This window comes from Ptychodera flava, chromosome 4 (assembly GCF_041260155.1).
Source record: "Ptychodera flava strain L36383 chromosome 4, AS_Pfla_20210202, whole genome shotgun sequence".
In the NCBI taxonomy this organism is placed as follows: domain Eukaryota; kingdom Metazoa; phylum Hemichordata; class Enteropneusta; family Ptychoderidae; genus Ptychodera; species Ptychodera flava.
In genome coordinates, this window is record NC_091931.1 from 7895651 (window position 1) to 7921257 (window position 25607).

The window sequence follows — 25607 nt, forward strand, 5'->3', positions numbered from 1 at the left end:
TTAAACTTATTTTATAAAAAAGCATCTTTTTAAAGAAAACCTGAGACACACAGAAAAATAGTCGCATCAATGAGAACGAAAGATATCTTCAATTTTTGTCATTTTTCTATCTCTAAAATAAGTCACTGTATCAAGTATATATTGTGAAATATTTGTGCATGTTGCTTTCTCGTACTGAATTCTCATAGAGAGAAATATTTGTGCATGTTGCTTTCTCGTACTGAATTCTCATAGAGAGAACAGAAAAGTATCATGGAATTTGTCATGCTTTTCATATGAATTGCAGATTTCATAATGGTACACTTTCACTTAGCAAACATCAAGATATCTCTGACATATGTCTCTGATTTATTAAAGTATGGCGCCTGAAGGGCGCGCCACAATATATGAAACATCCTGATATCTCTGATATATATATCTTGTATATTAAAGTCATGAACCGGAAGGGCATGCTGAAAAATGTCATATATATTAAAGTAATGCGCTCGAAGAGCACGCTGAAAAATATTGAACATACAATTATTTCTGATATATGTATGCCTGATATGTTAAAGTCGTGCGTGCTGAAAAATATGTCTGATTATTAAAGTTATGCGCCCGAAGGGCGCGCCGAAAAATGCAACTGATTGATGAAATTTGTGGCTGACATGATGCATTTTAGGCAATGATGAGCCTGTGTCAAAATTCAAAAACACACTGACCCCCCCCCTATTGGGCATTTCAAAAACATGGTGACCCCACCTATCACCAAAGTCAAAAACAGGGTGAACCCCCCCCCATGAATCCACCCCCACCCCCCAGGCCGAAGAAACTGACCAGTCCCTAATACATTGTGAGATTGTACTAGCATGTCACAGGTTCTCTCTAACAGCTGGAATAATGTAAGCATAAACTATTCACTATTTTAACTGAAACATAAAATCTGCTAAATTAAATCCCAGTGAAACTGTTAAATAACAAAAAAATCTATTGTTTTACCCAGCAAAAATTGCCAACTTGTATATCCTAGTGAAATATCTCAAACATCAAAATAGTGAAATTAAATCCCCATGAAAATTAATGATTTTACAGTTGTGATATTGTACATGTAGGATTAGCTTACATGTACATGTAGTTGTCAAAAACAGTTGCCAACTCACATTTTGAAAGTGAGGTTATGTTGGACTGGGAGAAGAAGCGCTTATTTGAGAACAAGGCAGTTGTCTTTAATTAAAAACAAGGACTTACAGAGTGTGAAGTATTAAAATGATGTAAATGATGTCTGTGTCATCAACTGTTTGTTTGTATGAATACATCTGCATTTGTTCAGTATACAACAGTTTACATTCTATTCAAAACAAGGAAGTATGCAGGTGCCATTTTCTTCAAGTAACAGGTCTGAAGTCAAGGTGTTCACTGGAAAAGACCTGGCCTTGTAGTGTACTCCTCTTCATGGAGTTCAATATTTCCAAACATTATGAATTAGGGACACCATAAAATTTAAACTTAAAACACTGCAAAATTTGAAATCATTAACTAATCACCATATTAAGCATGATACTTTTGTTAAACATCTCCAAATTTGTCTTAATTCCAAAGATTGCTACATAAACCACCGAGATGAGTTCTGACATGGCCCTTATGAATGATAAAAGATGACATATTTTCTTATGGACAGGCTACCCAGCAATTTCAGCATACACTGAATATTCAGACAGCAGAGATGGAACAACTCCGGGAACAACTTCAGCGGAGTCGATCAGAAAACAGGGCCGCCACCGTCCAACTTCAAGAAGTGAGAAAGAGATTTGATCATATCAAGCAAGAAATGATGAGAAAAGACACAGAAACATCGCAAGCTATTGGACGTGAACATGCAGCTGACTCCAGAGTCACTCAACTACAAGCTGCATTGATGGACTTAGAAAATCAGTAAGTGAAAGATAATCATAATGCAATCGTGGGTCCATGGGTCAAAGGTTAAGGACCATAAGATTTTCTTTACATTTCCAGGAAATTTCCCCTTTTAAAACTGATCCGTGTATTCTAATCAATTTGTATAAAAGAGAGTGTATGCAGAACCACCAACCAGCTTGGCCAGCAACAACATATAGCCCTAAACAAAATGCGGTATAGTGGAAAGCTTTGCCGGTGAACCACCAACCAGCTTGGCCAGCAACAACATATAGCCCTAAACAAAATGCGGTATAGTGGAAAGCTTTGCCGGTAACATGGTCATGTAAATGCTTGCTTTTTACCCCATAATGTTTTGAAAATTTTGACACTATGACTTTTGACCTGTGTCAAAGGTCATAAAGGTCTGAAATGGGGTCCTAAAATAAAGAGATTTTAGGTCTAAAATGGGCCCTGGGTTTTTTACATGTGGCCACACACCCCTACCATTTCTCTGAACAAGTACCACCCCCCACCCCTGGGTCCAAGGACCACAGTACTGAATAGGTTAATACTCACCCTTGCTAGATAGAATACAATGAAGTTATACAATGTAATCTTTTTGCAACACTTGTCCATTGTGCATGTTTATATAATTGATTGTTCATTGTTTCCATATTTTGTAATTTTCTCAGTTACTTTTATTAGGTGGAAACACAGAATTCTCCCCAGGATATTCTAGCAAGAGGGCTTAAGTGGTGCAGAGCTGACACTGACATTTGCCTAAATTTGATAGCACAGTTAGCTATTGAGCACATTAGTGAATTTTTGTCACCTTTATAAAATACATCCCAGTCAATTTTTTTTCAGGTTTTTGCCAATATTTTGCTAAAAGAATGTAGCCAATGAAAGGTGATGTCCTTTTGGTTGCAAATTATAAAAAAATAACAGAAAAATTCGTAAAATTTGATGAAATATTGGTAGGAAAAAAGACAGCACTCAAAGTGTCAAGCCTTCCTGAAAGTCTGCAAACTTACTCAAGCTTACATCACCTTGAAACAGAAAGATGTGAAACTTTCTAGAAAGAAAAATCAACCATTCTCTTTCAAAATCAAGAACAAAAAATCAGGAGCTAAATTTTCAAATTTTGGAAATTAAAGAAAAAAATTACCTGAACTTAAGTGATATTTGAAAATAGGAATAGCCCCTATCCATATGTTGACTCTATTTGGAAAAATTCAATTTTCAGTTTTCACAAGAACAAGAGAGTGAAAAATGTATTTACTCCGAGAGCTTCAAACCAACAGTAGATTTGCAAAGTGTGATATCAGTTTGAGAGTTTGAATATGTGTGCCCACGGTACAGTGGCAATGACTCCTCTCGCAAAAATTTAAATTTTGATTTTCATGAAAACAAGATGGTTAAAACCACATTTACTCCTCAGTCTGCAAAATTGGTCTGTACAAGCAACAGATAAGAAAACTGTTGTAAAATGTCAGTGTGCAAAGTCTCCCTCAGGTGCATTCTAACTGGGCATTCAAAGTGCCAACACAACACATTCATTTCTAACCGAATACATTTTGTATGTAGAGTATGATAAGCAATAAGTGTGCAATCTACATGTACATGCTCAATAATCCATTTCAGCCTGGTCAGTCACATTTATAATTAGTATCTCAGATATGGCAATATGTTCACAGCACGCATATACTGCTTGAAGTGTGAAAATACAAACTAGACTACCTCAAATCAAAATCTGTGTCAGCTACTGAGCTCCTAACTTCCATCGACAACAAATACAGACCACTTTTTAAACCCACAATGAATATTAGTGAAAGATAATGACATCGCTTTACACACAAAAATACTCATTATGAAGAAAATCTTTGCTGCTGTTTGCAGAATTTCATGTGGCAAGGTTTTCTATTAAGCTGAATATTTAAGCACAATAAAAATATTGTATGCCACTGGCTCCAGGTAAAATGATTATCTAGAATGCATGTTATGAAAAGGCTTTCTACAGAGAGCTGTTCACAATGTACATGTAAGTCGCTGGAGGCAAGAATTGTTTCCCAAGAACACCATGGAGTTGCTGATATGTATAACTTTTCATATTTTGAAAGACTTTCAAATGCAAGCAAAGAATGTCAAAAGCTGCGGGCAGAAAAAGAACAAGTTGAAGAAAAGGTTGCAACATTGCAGAAGAAAAAGTAAGATTGCATTTGTTGTGTTTTCCATCTTCAATTAAAATCTATTTTCTATTGCTTTATGATTTTTCAAGACATAATTCATATATAAACATCAAATCACTAAGACTTTAAATCAATAAAATAATTGTCTTCATATCCCATAGTTGTTATCTAAATATACTTGTCAATAAATATACAGGCAGGCAAAGGGTATTAATTGACCCATTGTTATAAATTGTAAATAAAATGACAGTTACATTTTTATGAATGGAGAATATCCATGAGCCTAAAATTGTGCCCTGTGTATATTAATTGCTAAAAACTGTCTAGTAAATATTTATCGATTAATTTATTGTTGAAAACTAGAAATTGACAAGAGTATACTTTTAATACCGGTTACAGGAAAGTGCCTGTAGAGAATGTGAGATAAACCACACCTAGCAGCAGTATACCACGAGATTTTGACCAGTTCACGATATCTATGCACAAGCAGGAGTGAGTGCATACATGTATATGGAGTGAACTGGTCAGAACCAAGCTGTATACCCGTTGCTGAGGTGGTTTATTGCTATTATATCATAATCATATATTGAGATTCTGGCTTGAAATATTATAAGAGGATTGTTTCTCTATCTGAGAGCTTGTGCACGTTCCAGCTGTGCTATATTGTGAATATAGCATGGTTATTTTCATCTTTTGACTAATGAGATTGCTGTATTTATGCCATCAGTATGCTGGTATGATATAATTTCCTATTTGAAAGAGTGCATGAATAGATCTAATTGTTGTCTTATCGTTTGATACCACAGTGGTGAAATTGAACAGCGGGAATATGAAGCATCTGTTCAAGTCCGTGAGAGTGTACAGATGGTAGAAAATGCAATCTTGGAGAAAGATCAGGTAGTGAATGATGTTTATATTGTACCACATGGGTAGGAATAGTGTGATCTGGAGTAACCTTTGTACATGTGATATCTAATAATATTGATGGAATAAATCATAATGCAGATTGTTGTCCAAAATCGGCAAATGTCTACAATTTTTGGCAAAATCTAGCAGTTTTCCTGTAATTTCAGACAAATATCTGAACTGCATATTGCAATGATACTCACAATTACTTAGTTGTATTGGTCATTACAAGAAACTCAAATATCCCATCACTTATTACTTTTTGTATGACAAATGTCCACAGGATCTTTGTTTTCAGTGGAGATACTGACACTCCACCAGTGGCTTGTTTCTTTACACAAATTTTCATTTTGTTTCACATAATTGTCTCAGACACTTGATTTTGTTACAGTACTGTTTCGTATATTTGTAATATTGCTATAGGGTCATGTGACAAGTGTCAGTAACTGTGAACTCAATATAATTATCAAACCAAACATTGTTTTTGAAAACCAATACAGTAAAATGTCTTTACATGCACTTTCTTCAGTTTATAGATTGCCAAGTAAATTTCACATACAATGATTTGTGATCAACCATCTAAAATACTTATCTTCATCACACCAGCTTACTCAGACATATGTTCTTAATATTTAAATGAAAATTGATTTTGTCATGTAACTTTTGTGTTCTAGTTTAAAATTTCTAATGTGTGTCGTCTAGCACCCCAGACTGAAATCACTACGTAACAGTTACTGAGGTACACACATGAATCAGCCTGTTGGGTGAAAGAAGACACACTCCACAGGTGCTTGTAGCATTACTAGAATAAACGGTTGGGGCATAAGGCTGATTTGAGAGTTCAAAGACCAAAACATAGTGTTGTATGAGAAGGACAATACCATCATGACATGATAATCAACTTTTGCTCCGTATCATTGCACCTGTCAAATTTGATCTGTGACCTTTATCTATACAGTGCACGTAAACACTTAATCTTATGATTGATTGTCATCAACACAGTATGCCAGGGACATACTACTCTAATTCTCGGCCAAGCGGAGTCTGGAAAGCTAATTTGATGACATTTGTTGAACATGAAACTGGTCGTGTACCATGATTGTGATGAACTATCGGTGAGAGCATTCTAACAAAAAGTTCCAATATGGGGGGAAATGGTTGCGTGTCTCCAAGCAGTAAATTATCATCAAACTTGGCACTTGTCAGGGTTCTTACCAGCTGTATTTGAGCAATATACATCTCAATATATATTTTCAGTTGTCTTAGCTTGTTTATTTTATTCATAATCATGTATTTCAATCATTGGTTTCTGAATTATCTCTCAATTATCATGTCATCCCTTTCTTTCAACTGAGGCTTGGCCTTTGGCCCCGCCTATTTGGTTTCTACCTTAACCGCTCATTCCAGCAATGTTACGAGCACCAGTGCCACTTCCAACGGGAGGGAAAACAATGTGTGGGCACAGTCTTTTATGGGTGAGGGAAGGGTTCTGAACAGGATTGACGTTCCACAAGCAAATAGCATCCTAATAACATCAGCTCAATTCAAAATCAGAAGTAGATCTTGTCAACATAGCAACAGATGAGGAAAAAGAAATCAGAGAGAAGATGATAAAGGCTTCAACTTGAGATTTTATTGTTGTCTCCTTAGAATGTTGTCATATTGCATGCACATTAGTTCTCTCTAACCAGTACACACATATGAGGATGGTCACCATCGCTCTGACCCATGACCCTTCACCTCCTGTGACACTTTTCAGGCTGTTATCAGGGAGCAACAGAAGGCTGGTGAGTTGCAGCGAATCCAGGACGTGATGAACAAACTCATCAATGAAGCTGGGCTTAGAACCAAACAGGAGGTACATTGATCAAGATATTTGTTGTATCTTTAAATATCATGTTGCTGCTTCCCTTAGGCTTAGTAACCAATCTGATTGAAAGTCTTTTAGCAAGTAAAAGTGCAGTACCAGTACATTCATTCGGAGTACCTGTAGTTTTTGCGTTAATGTACTGACTCTGTGACCTTTCATTCATAATAATTACAACAGAACATGAAGTCTGTCATGTGCATTCTTCCTGTTCATTTTAAAAATGGAAACCACAAGAGGAAGAATGACACAACTTGTATTCTTAATATATTCTGTACTTGCCAAAAGACTGATCTGTTTACATATACCTTACTGATTCATTTACAGGTGGAAAATGTCAGGAAGCAGTACAACAACAATATTTCTAAATTAATGGATGAAATACATGCCATGGAAATGGTGAGTACGCAGACGGAATTGAATGACATTTTCCTGTCATACAGTGATCACAATGTGCTTCCACAATTGATTGGAAAAGTTGTGCATTCTATTGTCATGATGTGCGTGTCAGTTCCTATAGACATTATGTAGCTCTGTTCTGTATCTGCACAAACAATGATGTTCTTTCTGCCAGACGTACATAGAACCTTGAGGAACTTGGTTTGTCAGGGGAATCCACAAACAGTTGTTTTAGATGGGTGCATTGTCAGGGGAATCCACAAACAGTTGTTTTAGATGGGTGCATTGTCAGGGGAATCCACAAACAGTTTGTGAAGACTAATGACATCAATTTATTTATCTCTTATAATTGGTAACAAAGATATCCATTTGAACATCATATTAAAGTAAGAGGTTTTTATCAGCTTTATGTCAGAGCATACTGACTAAATGTCCACAACTTCTTTGGAGAATAAAGGACAAAAATCAAACAAACAGTCGGTGTCGACGACCACAAATGCAAGAACCAGGGATTGAGGATTGCGGCTTTAAAGGATGAGAGTGAAGGGATTGACAAAGTAGCATACATGCAACATTTCAGGAGACACATACTAAACAGAACCAGCATGTGTTCAGCGTGTTTTCCTTTTAAATAATGTTGTCTCAATATCAAAGGAATTTTGACATGTAGCACTGGCTTGTAAGCTAAAACAAAGAAAACAAATGGGTTGACAGAGAGGCATTCATCAACTCAACAGTGGGGATATTGCCTCTAGAATGATATTTTAATTTTTAAAAATTAAACAGCAAAATTTAGATAGAATCAGAAAAGACAAATACAGAAATATCTCCCAGACCAATTTGATCAGTCTTTGAAGGATAGACAGCAAAGTTTACTATTCTCTACACAATGAAACGTTTTGTAAATGTTTACCACTTTTTACATCAGGTGGCACAGTGATTAACAGATACATGATTGCTTTGTATTCTCAACATTATTCAAAACCTGGGCTTGTCAGGAGAATCTTATATGTACTGTCATTGGGGAAATGGATCCAAGAATAAAATCATCAGAATTTTTCAGTCTACGGCAAACAAATATCCACCTTCTTTTGACACAAAAGAAAGACGTGACTGCTGACCTGTGTGGATAGAAGTCAATTGATCACTAATGAACAGCTCAGCAGAATACAATCACACACTTAACCTAATGACATCCTGAGACACTACTGAATAGAACAAACTTCACTTCAGTTAAGAAGAAGCAACACGTGATTTGGAAAGGACACTGTATCCTGTGATGTCATCGATAACCAACGCAAGCAAAATGCATATTTTACATGCTAATGCTTTCATTCACACATTTTAATGTAGATTTGTGCAGGGATCATGAAGCAATGGAGGGCTTGCTAACAACTATAAAAATCATACACTGCTGTTTTTGCAGGATTGTAACTTAGCAACCCTGGAGTGTTGCATAGCATCTGACATATGAATATTGTTTTTATCACAAAATTTAGCATGCAAAATGTGCCAACATTGTAAAATTCATATGCTTAACTTTTACCACCTGATGCTGAACAATTTTTGCTATTTTTTTCTTCAGGAAAATGCTGAGAAACAAGCACAAATGGAAAGAGCTATCAGAGAAAAAAGATCTGTAGAACAGGAATTGGAGAAGGTACATCTCTCTCTCTCTCTCTCTCTCTCTCTCTCTCTCTCTCTCTCTCTCTCTCTCTCTCTCTCTCTCACACACACACACACACACACACACTCCCACACCCACATATGTTCTTTGATTTCCTCATTGTGTACCATAGTAGCACGCCCTGCTGAATAAGGCAAATTTTAGCTAGATGCCAAATTCAAACACTCAAGTGAATAAATCTTGGATATTTGTTGATTACATCTTGCTTAAAAAAGTAAATCATTTTGCAACAAATATGAGACAGTTTTCAAGCAAGTCTAAATCAGCAAACTATAAAGCAATATTTTTATACTGAATTCCTTGAGATTGTACAACACACGAAATACTTCATCAATAACAGAAATTACAGATATTAAATTACCCAGGTTTAAAATGGAGGAAATATCTTGACCCCATTAGTCCATAAAGTCCTTCAAACAATTCCAATTTTTGACTAGAAACTTGGTTTCAACCTCCATACAATGCTTTATTGATGATAACTCAAAAATGAAAAATAATGTAATTAGTCATTTTTCCCCAATATATGAGCAGTGTGTAAAAGTAGAGCATAAAGTGGTTTTATTTTATCAGAGAAAATACTCGGGACCCTTCCTCCTTGCAATCACTATTCTGTAAGCTGTTACAAAATCAAACAATTTTGATGTTGTAATTGTCAATATCAGGTGTACAGAGAGGGTTTAACCCAGGCTGGAAGCAATGCCTACCAGGATTTACAGGGCAGACTCATCAACGCAGAGAGGGCTAAAGATGAAGCCACAATGAAAGCCCAGTCTCTGGATAAGAAAGTCAGAGCTATGCAACTCAGGTCAGTCAATTTGATTTCACCACTGCTGCAAGTGTACTTCCTCTTCCAGTCACTGATATAAATCTTGCTGTTCAGTTTAGTCAAGTGAGATTTCTTGAAAATTTATTTTGTAAAACAGTGTATATTTGAGAATTTTTAAAGATGTCTTGAAATCTGTACACTTAGAGGTATGATGGCTGTGGCTTTCAGTATCATTCAAAATTTTTGTTCTGTAAAATGCAAAATAGTAGCTTGATCAACCAAAACAACATGTGTAGAATATGATTTTCCCATTGTTGTTGTTGTTGTTGTTGTTTACAAATGAATTCCATCTGGAACTGAAATCCTGTTGCATAAATAAGATTGGACTCATACAGGTTGCACTGACATATTGAGCACAATGCATTTTGACTTCATTATTGTGGAGGCGGAAGAGAATACTTGATTTTGCAGGAAGAACAAAAAATACTGAAAAATACATCAACAGTGGCAGTTACAGCATCTTTAGGCCCCCAAAAAAATTTTCTGGTCCTTGACATTCAGCAAAAGTGATGCGGCGATGCATACTAGCCCTTTTCCTTCATTTTTCATATGTACTCTGAGTTGGCGTCTAACGCGATTAGCGAAAAGCTTTTTTTTTACTCCTATTACCATTTTTATCATTAAACTGTGTCAACCTGTAAACATACACACTCTTTATTTGGCAATAAAACTGAAATCAAATCAAATCAAATGTGAAAAATTTTCTTTTTTTTTCTTTCTATTTTTTCGTTCCTAATAATGCTGGTTTGGCACTATTGATGCAACAGTTATTGTCTTTTATCACTGGCTGCATAATTCTTCGCTTTTTTTCTTAGCATTTTTGGACATGCAAACAGGGATATCAAGGATAGCTGTACTGATCAGTATGTAACCCCCAAAACAGATGTGACGCATGCGCAGGTTCTGAAATGACGCTCTGGGTGACCAGAAACGATCTTTTTTTGGCCTTAAATCACAGGTTTTGCAATGTGTGAACTTGAACAGAATGTATAATAACCTCATAGAGTGCAAAAACAATCATGTAATGATCGCTTAATTGATTAACCAGGTAAACATCAAATACATCACAGCTCAAAGTCCTGATTTTCTATCTGCGGTGTTCATATGAGTGCGTGTACACTGCTTTGAGCTGTTTAATAGTTCTCCACGGAATCCTCTATGATATCAAGTCTTTAGCACAGTAGACAACACAGTGGTCCTTGGCATCAAGGGCATTGCAACTGCTGTCTCAATTGAAATTCATAATCTAATTTGAGTGGCACACTTCCGCAGCAGCTCTGACCATGTGATAACAACTAGTCACTGACTGAACTCATCTAGCAAGCACACACAGGATTGAACAAAGGGTACACTTTACCTTACATCAAGGTTGACAACGCCTTTAAGTCCTATTGGTTATTGGGAGATAGGACCTCTATGTCAAAGCAGGAATTCCATCCAGAATGCAGGCAGCAGATTTTAGAGCCGGTATAATCATTGTAAAATGGGAAGAGAATAAACCATTGCCAGATATGTTAGCAAACAGAATCTGGTCCACTTTATGCCAACAAACTCATCTTTAGCAGACACACTGCAGTTGCTCTAATTCATCGATAATAATGAAATGTTTGTATCGTCTGTTGTCATCTCACTCATCAGTCACGATGAAAAGCAGTCGCAGAATGAACACACAATTGAACAACTTAAAGACAGGCTGGAAACACTCTCTAAAGAGACAGAGGAGATATCAGAAGAAAGACTTCAACTCTTGGAGGAAATTGATGAATATAAAACAAAAATGATTGACACTGAGAAGAACAAGGAATACATTGAGAGAAAATGCCTGAAAGAGGTATAGTTCATATCTGTGATATGTGTCATGGTAAAATACTCGGTATTTGCTTACTGTATTTATGTGGCCAGGTTATGCCTGAACCATTGTTTGATTAGAACTCATATAATCACTTTCCTGCATAGCTATTCTGCATTCCGTACAATGTAAGTCTATCATTTTTGGAGTTTATCAAAACAGATCATAGAATTTTCACAACGTAGAACAGTGGTACCAGAAAATTTTATCTAGACTGAGTGTAACTGTAGATAATGTGGAATTGTGGCAGAAATTCCTGAACTGAATGATGAGGTGTACCAGGTACCATGCATCTTGGATTCAGTACATTTCAACATAATAACAGTCATTTCAGCTATCAAGGATGAGGATATTCTATGTCATTGATGAGTTCTGTTATGTACTTGGGTTTCATAAATCTATTGAAGAGAGTGTCATCTGTGAGTTCTGTTATGTACTTGGGTTTCATAAATCTATTGAAGAGAGTGTCATCTGTGTTAACACCTTTAGGTGTGACAGCCTTGAGTGGTATCTCAAATGTCAAATGACACTTATCACTTGGAAAATCACTTGTATTATATCTTCAAAGTTGACAGCAGTGGAACAAGAACTGAACCTGGTGCGTCAGCAGTACGAGGCTAAGCTGGAAACAATGGAAGACAGTAACAGGCAGTCAACTTTTGAACTCAAGCAGTTGTTAGGATCTCAGCAGAGAATGTCTGCAAGGTAGAACTTAGAGATTGTTCTACAACCGTGATTTTATCTGTTTTAGGATTTCAATACCCAAAGTCAGTCTTCTATATCATAGTCGTTCACTTGTTTTGGTGTCGTGCATAAACCATTTTAAATTTTAGTTTCACATCAAGAACATGTAACAGAATAAAAGGTTGGTAAAACTGAAAAAGACATGTAAGGGTTACATTTTTATGGTCCAGAAAATATAACAAGGGATCCATAAACAAATGTCAATATATTACCATGCCTTGCCGGTCGCATTTTGATTGGTCAAGCTGAACCACGTGACTGACCACAAATACACAGTAATGGTTTGTTTACGTGCCCGTGAATATGAATAATAAGATTAACAATCAAAGTATTGTAACTTTACAGCTGAAATGTAAATCATAAACAATCACAAAATAAAATGGAGCACTTATGGGCCAAGTTTAGATACTTTTTTCTGAAAACATCTCCAGATTTGCCAAATTTTTATGCTGTGTGTGACAGTGCATCGCGTATTGCTCATTTCTGGGGCCCGGTTGTCGTTCGCTTAGGAAATTTTTGCGATTTTGACGGTTTTCTTGCATTTGTTGATAATATAATGAAAATAACAGACTCCGCTCTTATCATTAATGTTTATTTATGGGCAAGGGCTCGAGGAAAGCCAAAATTAACAGGCTCGGCAAGCCTTGCCCGTTAATTTTGGGCTTTTGTCTCGCCTTTGCCCATAAATAAACGTTAATGGTCAGCGCGTCGCCCGTTATTTCTATAGTATGTTTACAGTACATGTAAAATTAAAAATTGAAAAATTGCTGACATCTTTGTAATGACTGTAACTGTTAACTAGGATTGTAATTTGCCAAGTTTATCTCATGATGTCTTGACAAACTAGTGAACTGAAAACCTTACTTGCAGATACTTGTTGTAACTTGAAAATCAGAATTGTACAGAATTACTCCCCATTCATCCATTCCTATTGTTTGTCCTTATATCATGTGTGGAAGTGGTACTTTTGTTTTGGAATGTACCTCTGTCGCTATGGTAACATTTCTTGTTTCTTGAGATGATGGCTTTGATGTGCACTTACTGAACTTGAAGCTAAATTTTCTACAGGAAACAAAAAGTTTTACATTTTTGATCAAACTTTCCTCAAGGGCACTATAAATCATTCCTTTTCATTATCAAAAATTGGGTTTGGTTTACAAAGTTTTGGATTGGAGAAACAAATTACTGATTTGGTTTAAGTCATTGATAATTTCGGCAATTTATTACGCATAAGTGTTACTTTTTGTGTAAAACACTTTGACAGGAATGCCTGCGCTATAGTTTGTGCATTTGAGTATGAGTGGGATGAATGTAATTGAATAAATGTTGATATTCTTAACACCACGGTTGAACAGACGCTGACATTTAGCATGGTGCATAAACAGATGTTGTATAAGCATCCTGGTTCTTTGTTTTTCCAGATGGAGAGAAGAGAGCAAGACATTGACAGAGAAATATGAATCTAAAATACATGAACTCAGGTAAGCAATAGGGAAAAGGCTAGGTTCTTTGGTCTCACTGTCACTGGTTTGTCAGTCACTCTTCATTTATTGAATTCATGCATGCTATCATTCCTTCTGCTTCAGTCACAATAGCAAGATATGAATGATACAACAAAGTAATGATATCAGTATGAATGAAATTGAGAAAGTTTACTTTTGACCGGGTTGTCCTCTATGCTAATTTTGCTAGTCTCAATATGCCGTTATCATGATTTCACTGATATTGCTTGGGAAAATTATTATTGGATGAACTTCATACACAGAAATCAAGATATTTGAATCAGTGAAGTGCACTAACAACGTACACCGGTAAAGTCTAACTCAAATGTGATCACAATTTCACGCATTCACTTCACAAGATTGTCAATGTGCTTTGTGCATGTACACATTCCAACTTATGGTCAAATAAGCAGTGAAGAGTGTTAATCATGTATCATTTCTTACATCTGTAGGGGTGAAATTTCTGAACTGAAGAAACGAAATGAAGACATTAATAAGCAGTTATCATTGACAAGACAGCATCATGCAGCGGTAAGTTTTATCTCACAAAGTATAACCAATTTTCCTCATATTATAATTTTGAAGTACAAGGTGTAGTTTCTTGTTCCCTTTTAAGTTTTGGCTTTATATTACAAAAAATTTCTGTTATTCTTCAGAACATGTCACGTCTATGTTTTTACACCTCCCAAAAGTCTTGAAGAAAGGTTTTACAAGCAGCACTGGGTTTGTTATTTCAAGCCATATTGTATTTCTGTCATAGAGTATGTGTTGACCGAACTGAGTAGTGTTTTAGTCTTTCCTCAATAAACATAAAATAACCTCAATCTCTATAGGTGTTTTGCCAGGACTTCAGAATTTTACTGTACATTCAATCCCCATGCTGCAACACATAGTCATGTGAAGCATATCACCGTAATATACTCACATTCATGTTCTACAACCCACATTATTTGTAAATATTGCTTCAAATATTTATAATGGCACTGGTACCATATTGGTACATATATAACAAACAGACACTTCAAATTGTTGCACCATTTTTGAAAACGACTATAGCAATGCCTTACTGTATTGATGAAATTTGATGTGCATATAAAACATACATTACTGATTTCCACAGTCATTCCATCAAATCTGATGACAAGAACAATAAAGTTGGTATTTGTTTGATGTTTTCCTTGCAGAGTGAGCAGAAGTTAGCAGATCATATTGATAACAATCGTAAACTGAATCAAAGACTTTTAGCAGCAGAGAAAAGAGTAGCAGACGCCAATATGAAGGTGAGTTGTTCCTAACACAATAGTATTCATGTATTGGATGATTGATAGTTTTATAATGTAACTGTGTTTGCAGTTTAATTAGGAGTCTTCAGCATATCAGAGCTCAAACAAAGAACTACATGCCTAAGGGTAGGTGACTATTTGCCCTAAATCAAGAGGGTATATGGTCTCCTGCTTCAAGGACACATAGTCCCTTGTTTGGTAATAAGTTATGTTATTACATGCCTCTCCCACATACTTAAGGTTCCAAATTTTGCTGTGATTTGAAAATGATCACTGTATGCTTGATTATCATGATATACGAAAATCTGTAAAAAATAAAATGATTTTCATCATGGAACAGCATTTTACAATATATTTGAAAAACAGTCATGCCATCATCAGTTTTTCTTGCATAATTTTGTGGACATGCCAATCATCATGTGGCAGATAATGTTACACCATGGCTATCATCAAGTTGAAATTAGTTCTGGGTCAGTTTCGGTAAAGTACACAACAATGAAACCGCAGTGTCATCATCAGTTACTGTATAATCCTAGGGATCCCATGGTGTTTGATATCAGAGGCATGTAATTACTGTGATGCATGCAATGTAATACTAGCATCATTCATCATTGTGCATGGATTGCATGTCCTAGATCTCTATCAAAAGTCATTGTTGTACACAGGCTTCAGAAATCCTCATTATGTCAGAAGTGTGTTGTAAAGCACAAAGAGAAAGTCAGATTTCCTGGATGACTTCAGAGGCGCAAAAAAAGCCATACATTCTTTAACAGAACATTCAATTGAATGATGACAGAATATAAAACAACCATTGTGCAATTAGAATTGTTCAATGATGGTGCAACACTTGTCACTTATTGGTCTTATTGGTTACTTCTGTGTCATCAGAGGAAGCTGACTTTTGGAAATGATTATCATCATTGCTTGCCATTGTATTTGTTAATTGACCAGAGATTTCCATGATGTTGACGTTAACTCACCTAGCTATGGTATGATGGCACATTTAGTATTAATATTCACATAGGTCCTTGATATCAGCAGATTCCAAGACACTTTCACCACAATCTTAATACATAACAGCACATTTCCGACTGAACTGACTCAACTTGCATGCTTTATGCTGTCATTTTGCTAGACAAAGAACCAAAGGTCTCTATCAAGAATGTACTTGGTAGTTGACGCACTCAGTTTCCATACAATTCTGCATCATTTGTCCTTTTGATTTTCCAGTCTTTCACTAGGTCCTCGTAATTCCTTAGCTTAATCTTGCATTGACTGAAAACAAACCTAATATGCCATCAATATTAAATACTGAATGCTGAGAACATAAGTCAATGCTTCAGTATTTGGTGAAGTTCTAATTCACGTAGAACATTACACTGTGATGTTTCTGTAATTCTCAAGGCATATAGGTCAAATGTCAGTCACCATGGAAACAGAATAATGCATTCAAGGATTCAGTACTAAGTATAGTTCATTGCAAATGGCCAGACAATGTTTTTGTGGATACAGGACCTAGTATGCTGGATGTTAGATCTTTTAGTCCAGTCAATTTAGGGTATAACCTAGGACTAATTGCAACAGAAATTATTTCTTCACCATGACCTTTGGAAAGGTCTCACTAATGACATATTAAAAGTATAGAAAAATATAAGGGGTGCAAATTGGTTAAATTTGCATATATTCAAATTAGCTATATATCGCCTTTAAAATGACTGCTATACTCACATTTTGGGCATGTAAACTGAATTCAAGTGACTTTTTTCATTGCAACACAATTTAGTAAGGTTCAATAAGCTATTTTCTAAATGTCTTGAACAATAAAGAATATGCAAATTAAGTAATTTGCATATATTCACAGTTTTTCCACTATTTCAGACAAAATGAATGTTTAAGCTCATATTTAAACAATTTTTTTTCTCTATGAAATTGTTAAGGTTTTGCAAGAATTACCTAGAACAAAAGAGGTTGACCTAATTTGCATGCATAATTTGCATATTTTAACACAAAATGCCTTATTTGCATAATTGATGCAAACGGTCTTCTGTATACAATAATCCTACAATAGCTTCCATTGACATTTTCTGATTATTCAGAAATGCAATGAATAAAGAGTAGAGTTTAGGAGAATTACTGTTTAAATAAAAGGAATCAGAATTCTTTCTTTGGATATTCTTCTTTCTTTTACTACGATAAGGTTATTCATAAAAAAATTATTGGACGTGCTCAAGGTTTTGACATCAATTGTCATTTAAAGTCATTTTCTCCTACATATGTTTGATTGCAGTAATATTTTTGAAGGAATATTTTATGCTTTTGGTCATTATCTTCAATGACAATGGAAATATTCAGTTACTAATAAATGATTTACCACACTTAACAGTTGTGCATGTGAATCATCTTCTCATTATTAAACTATCATAGTATAAATACATATACGAACATCATTTGAATCACCATGATGGTAGTGGTGATGACAATTATTATGATGGTCATTATCACATCAAAATTTCTTCCTCTTCCTCTCTGTTTACGTCTTCCTCTAGGTGGTTCATTTGTTTACAGCCAGAATCCTTTCGTTGACAACAGAAAGTCTAGATTTTGCTTTCTGTCGGGGTTATTCATGCTGCTGCAGTTCATTGTAGAACCCATAAGTATGGGGAAGGATAACTCAATGAAAAGATGTGAAGCATAGGATGATATAATTGTACTGCTTATCATATCAGATCTTAGATGTGCAAGTATCACTCATGGGGCTGTTATGTAATGGACTTCCCATTTGCAGTTTATTAGACTTTTGTATTATTACCAATAAGATCGATCACTCAAGGAATTGAGAGTCTGGCCAATTTGAGGTGAGACTTCCATAGGGTTCAAAATACAGGAAAACCAATTTTATGATAATTTGATGTCAAAATTTGATATCATAATTGATAAACTCGTTAACGGCAGCTTCTGTTATGCAAATTGCTTCACATCTTGGTTTTCTTGTTTCACGGTCATGAAAATTTGAAAGAGCAGCTAGACCATGTAACATTATGAAAAGTATCTAGATTTGCTTTTACCAGTGATTTAGATTATCATGATTCAGTCAGATTTTTTCAGTTTTTCCTCAAATGCTATAGCTGTGTACGGTAAGATTTAACAGGAAATCTCTCTCTTCAGTCCACTATATGACTTTATATTAATTTTCAATTGTTGTCTTCAAGAAATTTCAAAATTTGAGAAATGCAGTGTCCTTTGATTATTGTAATGTCTTTCAGCTGATAAAGGAACAGCTTTCCTAATCCATATTTCATGATAATTGGCAGTATAGTATAACAATTGTACCTCTATATCATCATGATCATTATAATTTATTATCATTATTATCATAAATTTCTGTATGTGGCATGAACAGGCAAGTTGCACACAGTCAAAAGTATATCTGATTTACCAGTGACCACACAACCTGGTCTTTAATTACATTTTATCCACACTTAATCTATATTAGTAATACGGGTAAGGGTGAAAATAAAAGAAAATAGAGCTGAAACACAACTTTTCTTCAGCCTCCCTTAGTACAAAGTGTTGGTTATTTGGCCAAGCATTTTGGTATGCATTAAGAAAATCCAAATCATCCAGTAAGTTCCCAATGTTATTGACATTATGCAAATTCTTTAGATAATTGAAATGAACTATACGAATCAATCATTGTTTATTTTACAGGGCTTTTCATTCTGTAGGCCCTATTAGTATATAATCATTAAAATGAGTTAAAATACACAGAAAATAAATAACCATGTCAATTTCTTTGTACTGAGCAAAATGTTCATTCAAGTTATAAAATGGACATCTTTCGATAGGAAGAATTTAAATTATTAAATAACTTAAACAAGTAGTGTCTCTTAATGTAACGTCTCATTTTACCGATAACATAATTAATTAAAATAAGTTGACGTCAATTTGAAAAATTAAAGAAAATTATTTTAATGATCATCATATATGATTTATGCACATGAGGAATCGCTCAAAATTAGGTAAAATATATTTAGCAATGTTAGTAAAAACGTCCAATCTCTCTTTACGATATCGTAAAACCTTTCAAGTTTCAATTATTACATTTAGTACAGTGTAGGCATTTGCTATAAAATCTTTTAAAATTAGTCCTTTGCACAATGTAGATTGTATTAGGCTTTTAATATACCATTGTTGGACCTTTTAAGTATTTAAGGTGAAGAAATAATTCATGTTCCAATTAGAAAAAGGAAGTGACATGGTTGACTTATTGGACAAATGCAAATAAGAATTTTTTTATCGCTGTAAGATATATTTGAAAACATTCCCTGAACTAAAAACAAGAAAATGATGTTACATAGTCATTACAATGTCAGCTTATCTCTTAAATCACTTTCGTAAATAGATTATCAGCACCGGGTTTGTATAGCATCTATGGCCCATTTAGCATTTGGGTAAATTAGCTGTCTTATGCACAACTTCATTAAATGCACTTTTCGCGATCCCTGGGATCGCCTTTGTTCTAGTCTGTACGAGAATGATTGCGGTGTAAGAGTCTTTTGTCTTTTGTTGTCCGTTGAAATTGTAATCTGGTGGGTAAATTTTCTGATGAGAAAATCTGGTGCCAACACAGGCCTTTAAACTTGCGATATGTAACTCCCATGACCCTACTAAAATTTAGTTCTAATGATCTCCGTTGTTTTTTAACATTATATATAGTCATTTATACTATAGGTCAAAAAAGGGAAAAGTAAAGTGGTAGGAGGGGCACATTGCAGTTATGTAAAATGAGGAATCTTAAATGATTTTATGCATTGCCTAGAAACACAAAAAGTACATTAAATAATGAAATTGCTTGAATTAAATATCAATTTGCTGAATATATTTTTAAGAAATCTACTAACAGCAACGAGTTTGTTCCCTTTCTAAGTTTTATATTTATTCAAATTACGCACTGTCTCCCCTCTCTTAACAGTCATTTTGTTTGTCATTCTATACATTCAATACAGAGTGGAAACAAAAACTACTTGTTGTGTAGATTAAATATAATTTTTAAGTGAAATGCAGTGGCAGCCATAATTGATTTAGGCAAATTAGGAATATTTCTCGAGCGATAAAATGTTTTCAAAAATATTGCCTGAACAAAAATTAAGATAAACGCATACATTACTTGAACATAATGTCGCATTTTTCTCAATTCAATATGCATATTTCTTTTATCAGTGAATGTATTGCTACCATTATCCGTTTATATCTATACAAATAAGGTAATGTTATAAATCTTAGATTGTATTGGACTTTTAGTATGTCATTCTAGGACCTCTCTAAAATACACAAAGAAAAATTAATTTTATTGCAGTCAGAAGTAGCTTATATAGTTATTAATTAGGGACATACAAAGAAAAACGAAGTGTTGTGGCGGCCATATTGGATTTATGCAAATAAGGAATATTTCTATGACGACAAAATATTTTAATCAACATTGCCTGAACCAAAAACAAGGCAAATAAGCCCAAAACCCGCATATATCATGTTTAGCCAAATATTTTTAGTAGCAACATTCTATCAGCACCTAGTTTGTAACCATAATCTTTTTACATATATGCAAATTAGGCATTGTTTACATTTCTAGATTGTACGAGGCTTTTAGTATGTCATTGTAGGGCTTCTCTGAAATACACAGTGGACAAATAATTCTATTGCTGTCAGAAGTAGCATAAAAATAGTTATTAATTGAGAAAAATACAAAGAAAAGTGAAGGTTGTGGCGGCCATATTGGATTTGTGCAAATTAGGAATATTTCTATAAAGACTAGATATTTCCATCAGCATTGCCTAAACCAAAAACAAGGCAAATAAGCCAAAAACCTGCATAACATATCATGTTTATCCAATTATTTTTAGCAGAATCATTCTATCAGCACTTAGTTTGTACCCATAATCTTTTTACATCTATGCAAATTAGGCACTGTTTACAATTCTAGATTGTACTAGGCTTTTAGTATGTTATTCTAGGACTTGTCTAAAATACAATGTGAAAAAAATTATTCTATTGCTGTCAGTAGTAGCTTAAAAATAGTTATTAATTCGAGAAAAACTAAGAAAAGTGAAGTGTTGTGGCGGCCATATTGGATTTATGCAAATGAGGAATATTTGTATGACGACAAAATATTTTCAACAACATTGCCTAGACCAAAAGGAGGCAAATAAGCCAAAAAACCCTGATCAAAAGCATGTTTAGCCACATATTTTAAGTAGAAACCGTCTATCAGCGACAATTTTATACCCATGAGCCCCCTTTACATTTATGCAAATTAGGCACTGTTGCACCCCTTAGATTTTATTATACTTTTAGTATGTTATTTCTAGGACCTTTCCAAAATGCATGGTGAAGAAATAATTTCTGTTGCAATTAGTCCTAGGTTTACCCCTTTTTGGCTTAGATTGACTGGACTATTTTACTCATACTGTAACAAGTATTATGTGAAAATATTTATCCATGTCCATGATAATTGTAAATTCTCTGAGGTAAAGGTTTGGAAAAAATCTGGTCTGTCCTGTCACTTTGTTAATACATAGCTTTGATATTCTATCAGAACTTACATACTTCAGAAAAATTGCTCTATTGTAACCCAATACTTCATTCTTTGATGTTCATAGTATACATAAAACTACATGACATCTAGGAATGAATTTGCAAAACTTGGCTTTTAGTGAATATAGAAAACCATCATTTTCAGCTGTGTGATTAAGAGACAAAGATATTGCAACAAATATAAATGGCCAAAGGGTATATTCATGCTGGTGTACAGGGATCACAATTTAATTGTAAAAATTGGCATTCATTAAAATTCTCTTTCTTTCAAATTTATAAAGATATCAAAGTTAATATCCTTGTAGATTTCTGCTATATTGATATTTCCATTCATTGTGTGTACTTTTAACTTCAATGGTGAGTCATTTCAAAAGTCATCATCTTCATATCACGCATCGCAATATTCACTGTGGATTACATCTGATTGCTGGGATTTCATTTTCACTCCTGTGAATGTTTGTGACTCCTTTCAGATCATTTTAATCAGTAGTTAAGGTTGAAAATCTCAACACTATATAAAATAGTACAGTTTGCCATTTGCTATGAGACCTCATATTTGATTCTTTGATGCCAAAAGTTTCTGTAAATTGCCAACTCTGTTTTCATAGAAGATGATGTCACTGTCTATTTCTTGTTAACCACACATCCACCATCTTGTTTTGGTCTAGTGTCCGTGTGACTCAGATTCTGAAATAAATTGTGCCATAGGACTGAAATGAAAGGGTTTGCTCACAGTCAGTCTGGCACACATTTACAGCAATGACTGATAGATGTGATTTTCAAATGAAAATCAAATCCCAGTAAGTAGTGTAACCCGCAGTGTAAGTCACCTGATGGCACTTTGTTCTCTGCTAACCATTGGCTTTGCTACACCATACCAGCTCACACAGTACATGTCACGAGAACGACAAATCTTACAAGATAAACAGAACCTACAGAAAGAGTTGGACAGGTCTAGACTGGAATCTGCTAGACCATTTAGGTATGTCCAAGAGGAGATGTCCTGGTACCTGTTGTCAACATTTATCCATTTTTATTCGTCTAACATTTCTAATTGTGTACTTAAAACTTTGGCATGCATCTTGTGTGTTGAATTTTTTTATTTTTAAATCCTGCTTGTCTGTTCTTTTTATGTTGTAATTGTACATGTATATGTTTTTTTGTTTCTCTACTGTAACTACAGCATGCGACTTTGTCTGTGTATATAAAACATCTTCTTCATGTCTGTTAATGATTTCTTTTCTTGTATTTCAAGGGAAATCCAGAAATGTGTCCTGGTTTTAACTGACTTTGTAAATGATGTGTTTATTTTGTCTTTACATGTTATTTGTAAATTTGTCATAAAGAGTATTGTCAGTAATGGATTCTGTCGCTTTTGTGGTGTTGATGTTGTAAATATATTTACTGTAATTTAATTAATGAACTTTTTTATTTTATCACTGTTATAAACTGTCCTTTTGCAAATATAGAAAGTAGCAGTAGTCACACTGGTAGCAATGGCTGGAGAGATCTGAATAGAAAATATATGTTGTGATAGTTCCAGTGTGTTTCTGTTTTGTGTTGTTTTCTGGGAACAATATCTGAGTCAACAGCATCAATCCATGTATGTTGAAATTCACAGTGTGCTCTAGTCAAACATCTGACCCTACACTGCGTGTTCTTCACTCATTTGCTATGGAAGAAGGAATACCGACATGTGAAGTCACATGTTTATGGTTTCAACTCCATGAAAATACTTGGTTTATCAATAGTCAAGAATCATAACCCAGTCATCACAATTCATTGTTCATCATAAAACACTCTTGCTGAATGACAGAGCATAGACAGCATAACGGATTGTGTGTTATTATTATTAAACTTTATTTACTGTTGGTGACTTTGTTGGCCAATAAGGTCTATCTTCCACAAGGTTGATGATAAAAATTTACATAAAAGTGTAAGGAGTTTAAAATTGTGTGTTCAGTACAGTGTCTTGTAAAACTCATTATCAAATTGTAAAGTGTTTTATCACCCCATACTGATCAAAGATGGTTCAGTACCCCAAATCTACCATATGGTAGAAATCTTGTGACATCGCGCCAAGAATCCCTCTATTCTTCAAATACCTGTACTAGCTTTACCAAGAAATGATGAAGTTCGTTTCCGTAAAATTTATTCAGCAAGTATTTGTGTTTTGCTGATATAATCATTCCCTGAGACTTTCCAACATTTCCATTCCAGAGGTGGATACGGAAGCATTAGATTAGCTGATTTGGAGTCATCACCAGGTGGTTTCCATCTTGGAAGGAGGCGACAATTTGGACTGACCAATGGGATCATTGATGGACCAGCAGCACCATTACACAGCACACCTGGAATGGATACTACGTGAAATTCTATTAGCAGCTCATTGAGTCAAGTAACTCATAACCTTTTGACAAAATCAGTGCAGAGATAATGATTTGGTGTGGAGAATGTCAAATCTGACTCATCATAGAATTTGTGCTATGTATAATTTGGGACAGAAAATTTCTTGTATATTTGTACTTTACATGTTGGTGATGAACTGCTAGGTGAATAAAGATTCAGTAGCATTTGCACAACATTCAATGTCTTTCAAGTTTTTGCCATATTTTGTACGCATTTCACATTAATTCAGTGAAATTCTGTGTAAGTTATTTCTTGCAGTATTCAATTGCCTCTGCGTAATTAGTTAACAAATCAAATTTCACCTCAAAACAATCATATGGAACCAATCCTCAGTGTTACTAATCAGCTAATTAAGGGGCTAATCAAACTGAAATAAAGCTAAAGTATGTATTAAAGCAAGAATGAAATTGTATATTTATGATGTAAAGATTCTTTATATTTGATAGATAACAGATACTGAAGAAATCTTGCATTGTTGATTGTGATTGCATGGCAGTAGAAGTACATGTATGTTGTTGGTGACTCAGATTTTAACGTACAAGTGATTGATTAAACAATGTTTTTACTAATTTCAAAAGTGCTATTTGTATGGTGTCAATAAACTATAATGTATTTAACAACTGTATCAACTGTTACTTTGTTTGTATCGGGACACAATATCATTTTCCCTGACATTTCCTGCTAGGACATTTTGCAACCCACCAGTGGGGGCTAGGGGTTTTGCATAGGGTCATGATGTGTCTGGTGTGTAGACACCGTGTTAGAACCATTTTGTCTTGTAGAACATTACACGAGTCTCCAAGTCACCTAGTGTAAGAACAAAGTGTATTTGTTTTCTACATATCATACCAGTAGGTAAATGCAGTGAATTCGTTGTACAGCCAACCCAATGCGGTAGTTTGAATGGATTCATATGTAGACTGTAAGCCCCATGAGGTAATTGCATCAGTTACTGAAGTACCTTATGTTCCTATTTGCAATTTGATAGAATTTCAACAATCCCATGATGGCTTTGAAGCAGTGTGGTTTCTGAAAACTCTTTCAACATTTTTTGGACTTTCATCAACACAAGCTCTTGCTCTTCCCTAGATAAAATGTGGTAGAAAATTGGTGACCAGTCTTCGTACTTAGTATGATCATTTGAAGAAAATGATGATTCATCTTTACATTACATAGCAGAGTGGTACAAGCATTAGTTTTTAAATTGGCCAAGCATATAGATACTCTGGCATATATACATGCATATAGATGTACACAGGCGATATGCAGTGTTCCCATGAGTGTTTACAATATCATAGCTATTTGCTATCTCAAACATTTTTTCCTCCCCTGTAACAGTGATTAATAGACTTCCCTCTTCAAACTATAATCACTTTTAATAGATAAATGCATATTTTAATGCATCTGCTTTGGAATAAACAGGATGTGCAGTGTTTTACAGACTGTATGCCAGTGAGATCATATGATGCAGGTACATACA

At 34.8% G+C, this 25607-nt stretch overlaps 1 protein-coding gene across 2 annotated transcripts in view; it reads left to right on the plus strand.

Annotated features, from left to right (window-relative positions):
• LOC139130804 (sodium channel and clathrin linker 1-like) overlaps window positions 1-24747 on the plus strand; it is a 57224-nt gene extending 32477 nt beyond the window's left edge. Inside the window, exons 10-23 of one of the 2 annotated variants that reach the window (XM_070696594.1) lie at window positions 1658-1911; window positions 3996-4082; window positions 4871-4961; window positions 6730-6828; window positions 7165-7236; window positions 8822-8896; window positions 9586-9728; window positions 11388-11580; window positions 12167-12303; window positions 13764-13823; window positions 14297-14375; window positions 15029-15124; window positions 22600-22700; window positions 23939-24747. In XM_070696594.1, the coding sequence (XP_070552695.1) occupies window positions 1658-1911; window positions 3996-4082; window positions 4871-4961; window positions 6730-6828; window positions 7165-7236; window positions 8822-8896; window positions 9586-9728; window positions 11388-11580; window positions 12167-12303; window positions 13764-13823; window positions 14297-14375; window positions 15029-15124; window positions 22600-22700; window positions 23939-24089 (1638 nt within the window). In that variant the 3' untranslated portion in view covers window positions 24090-24747. The remainder of the gene's footprint in view (window positions 1-1657; window positions 1912-3995; window positions 4083-4870; window positions 4962-6729; window positions 6829-7164; window positions 7237-8821; window positions 8897-9585; window positions 9729-11387; window positions 11581-12166; window positions 12304-13763; window positions 13824-14296; window positions 14376-15028; window positions 15125-22599; window positions 22701-23938) is intronic. The other variant, XM_070696595.1, reaches the window with a different exon arrangement.
• The last annotated feature ends 860 nt before the right edge of the window (window positions 24748-25607 follow it).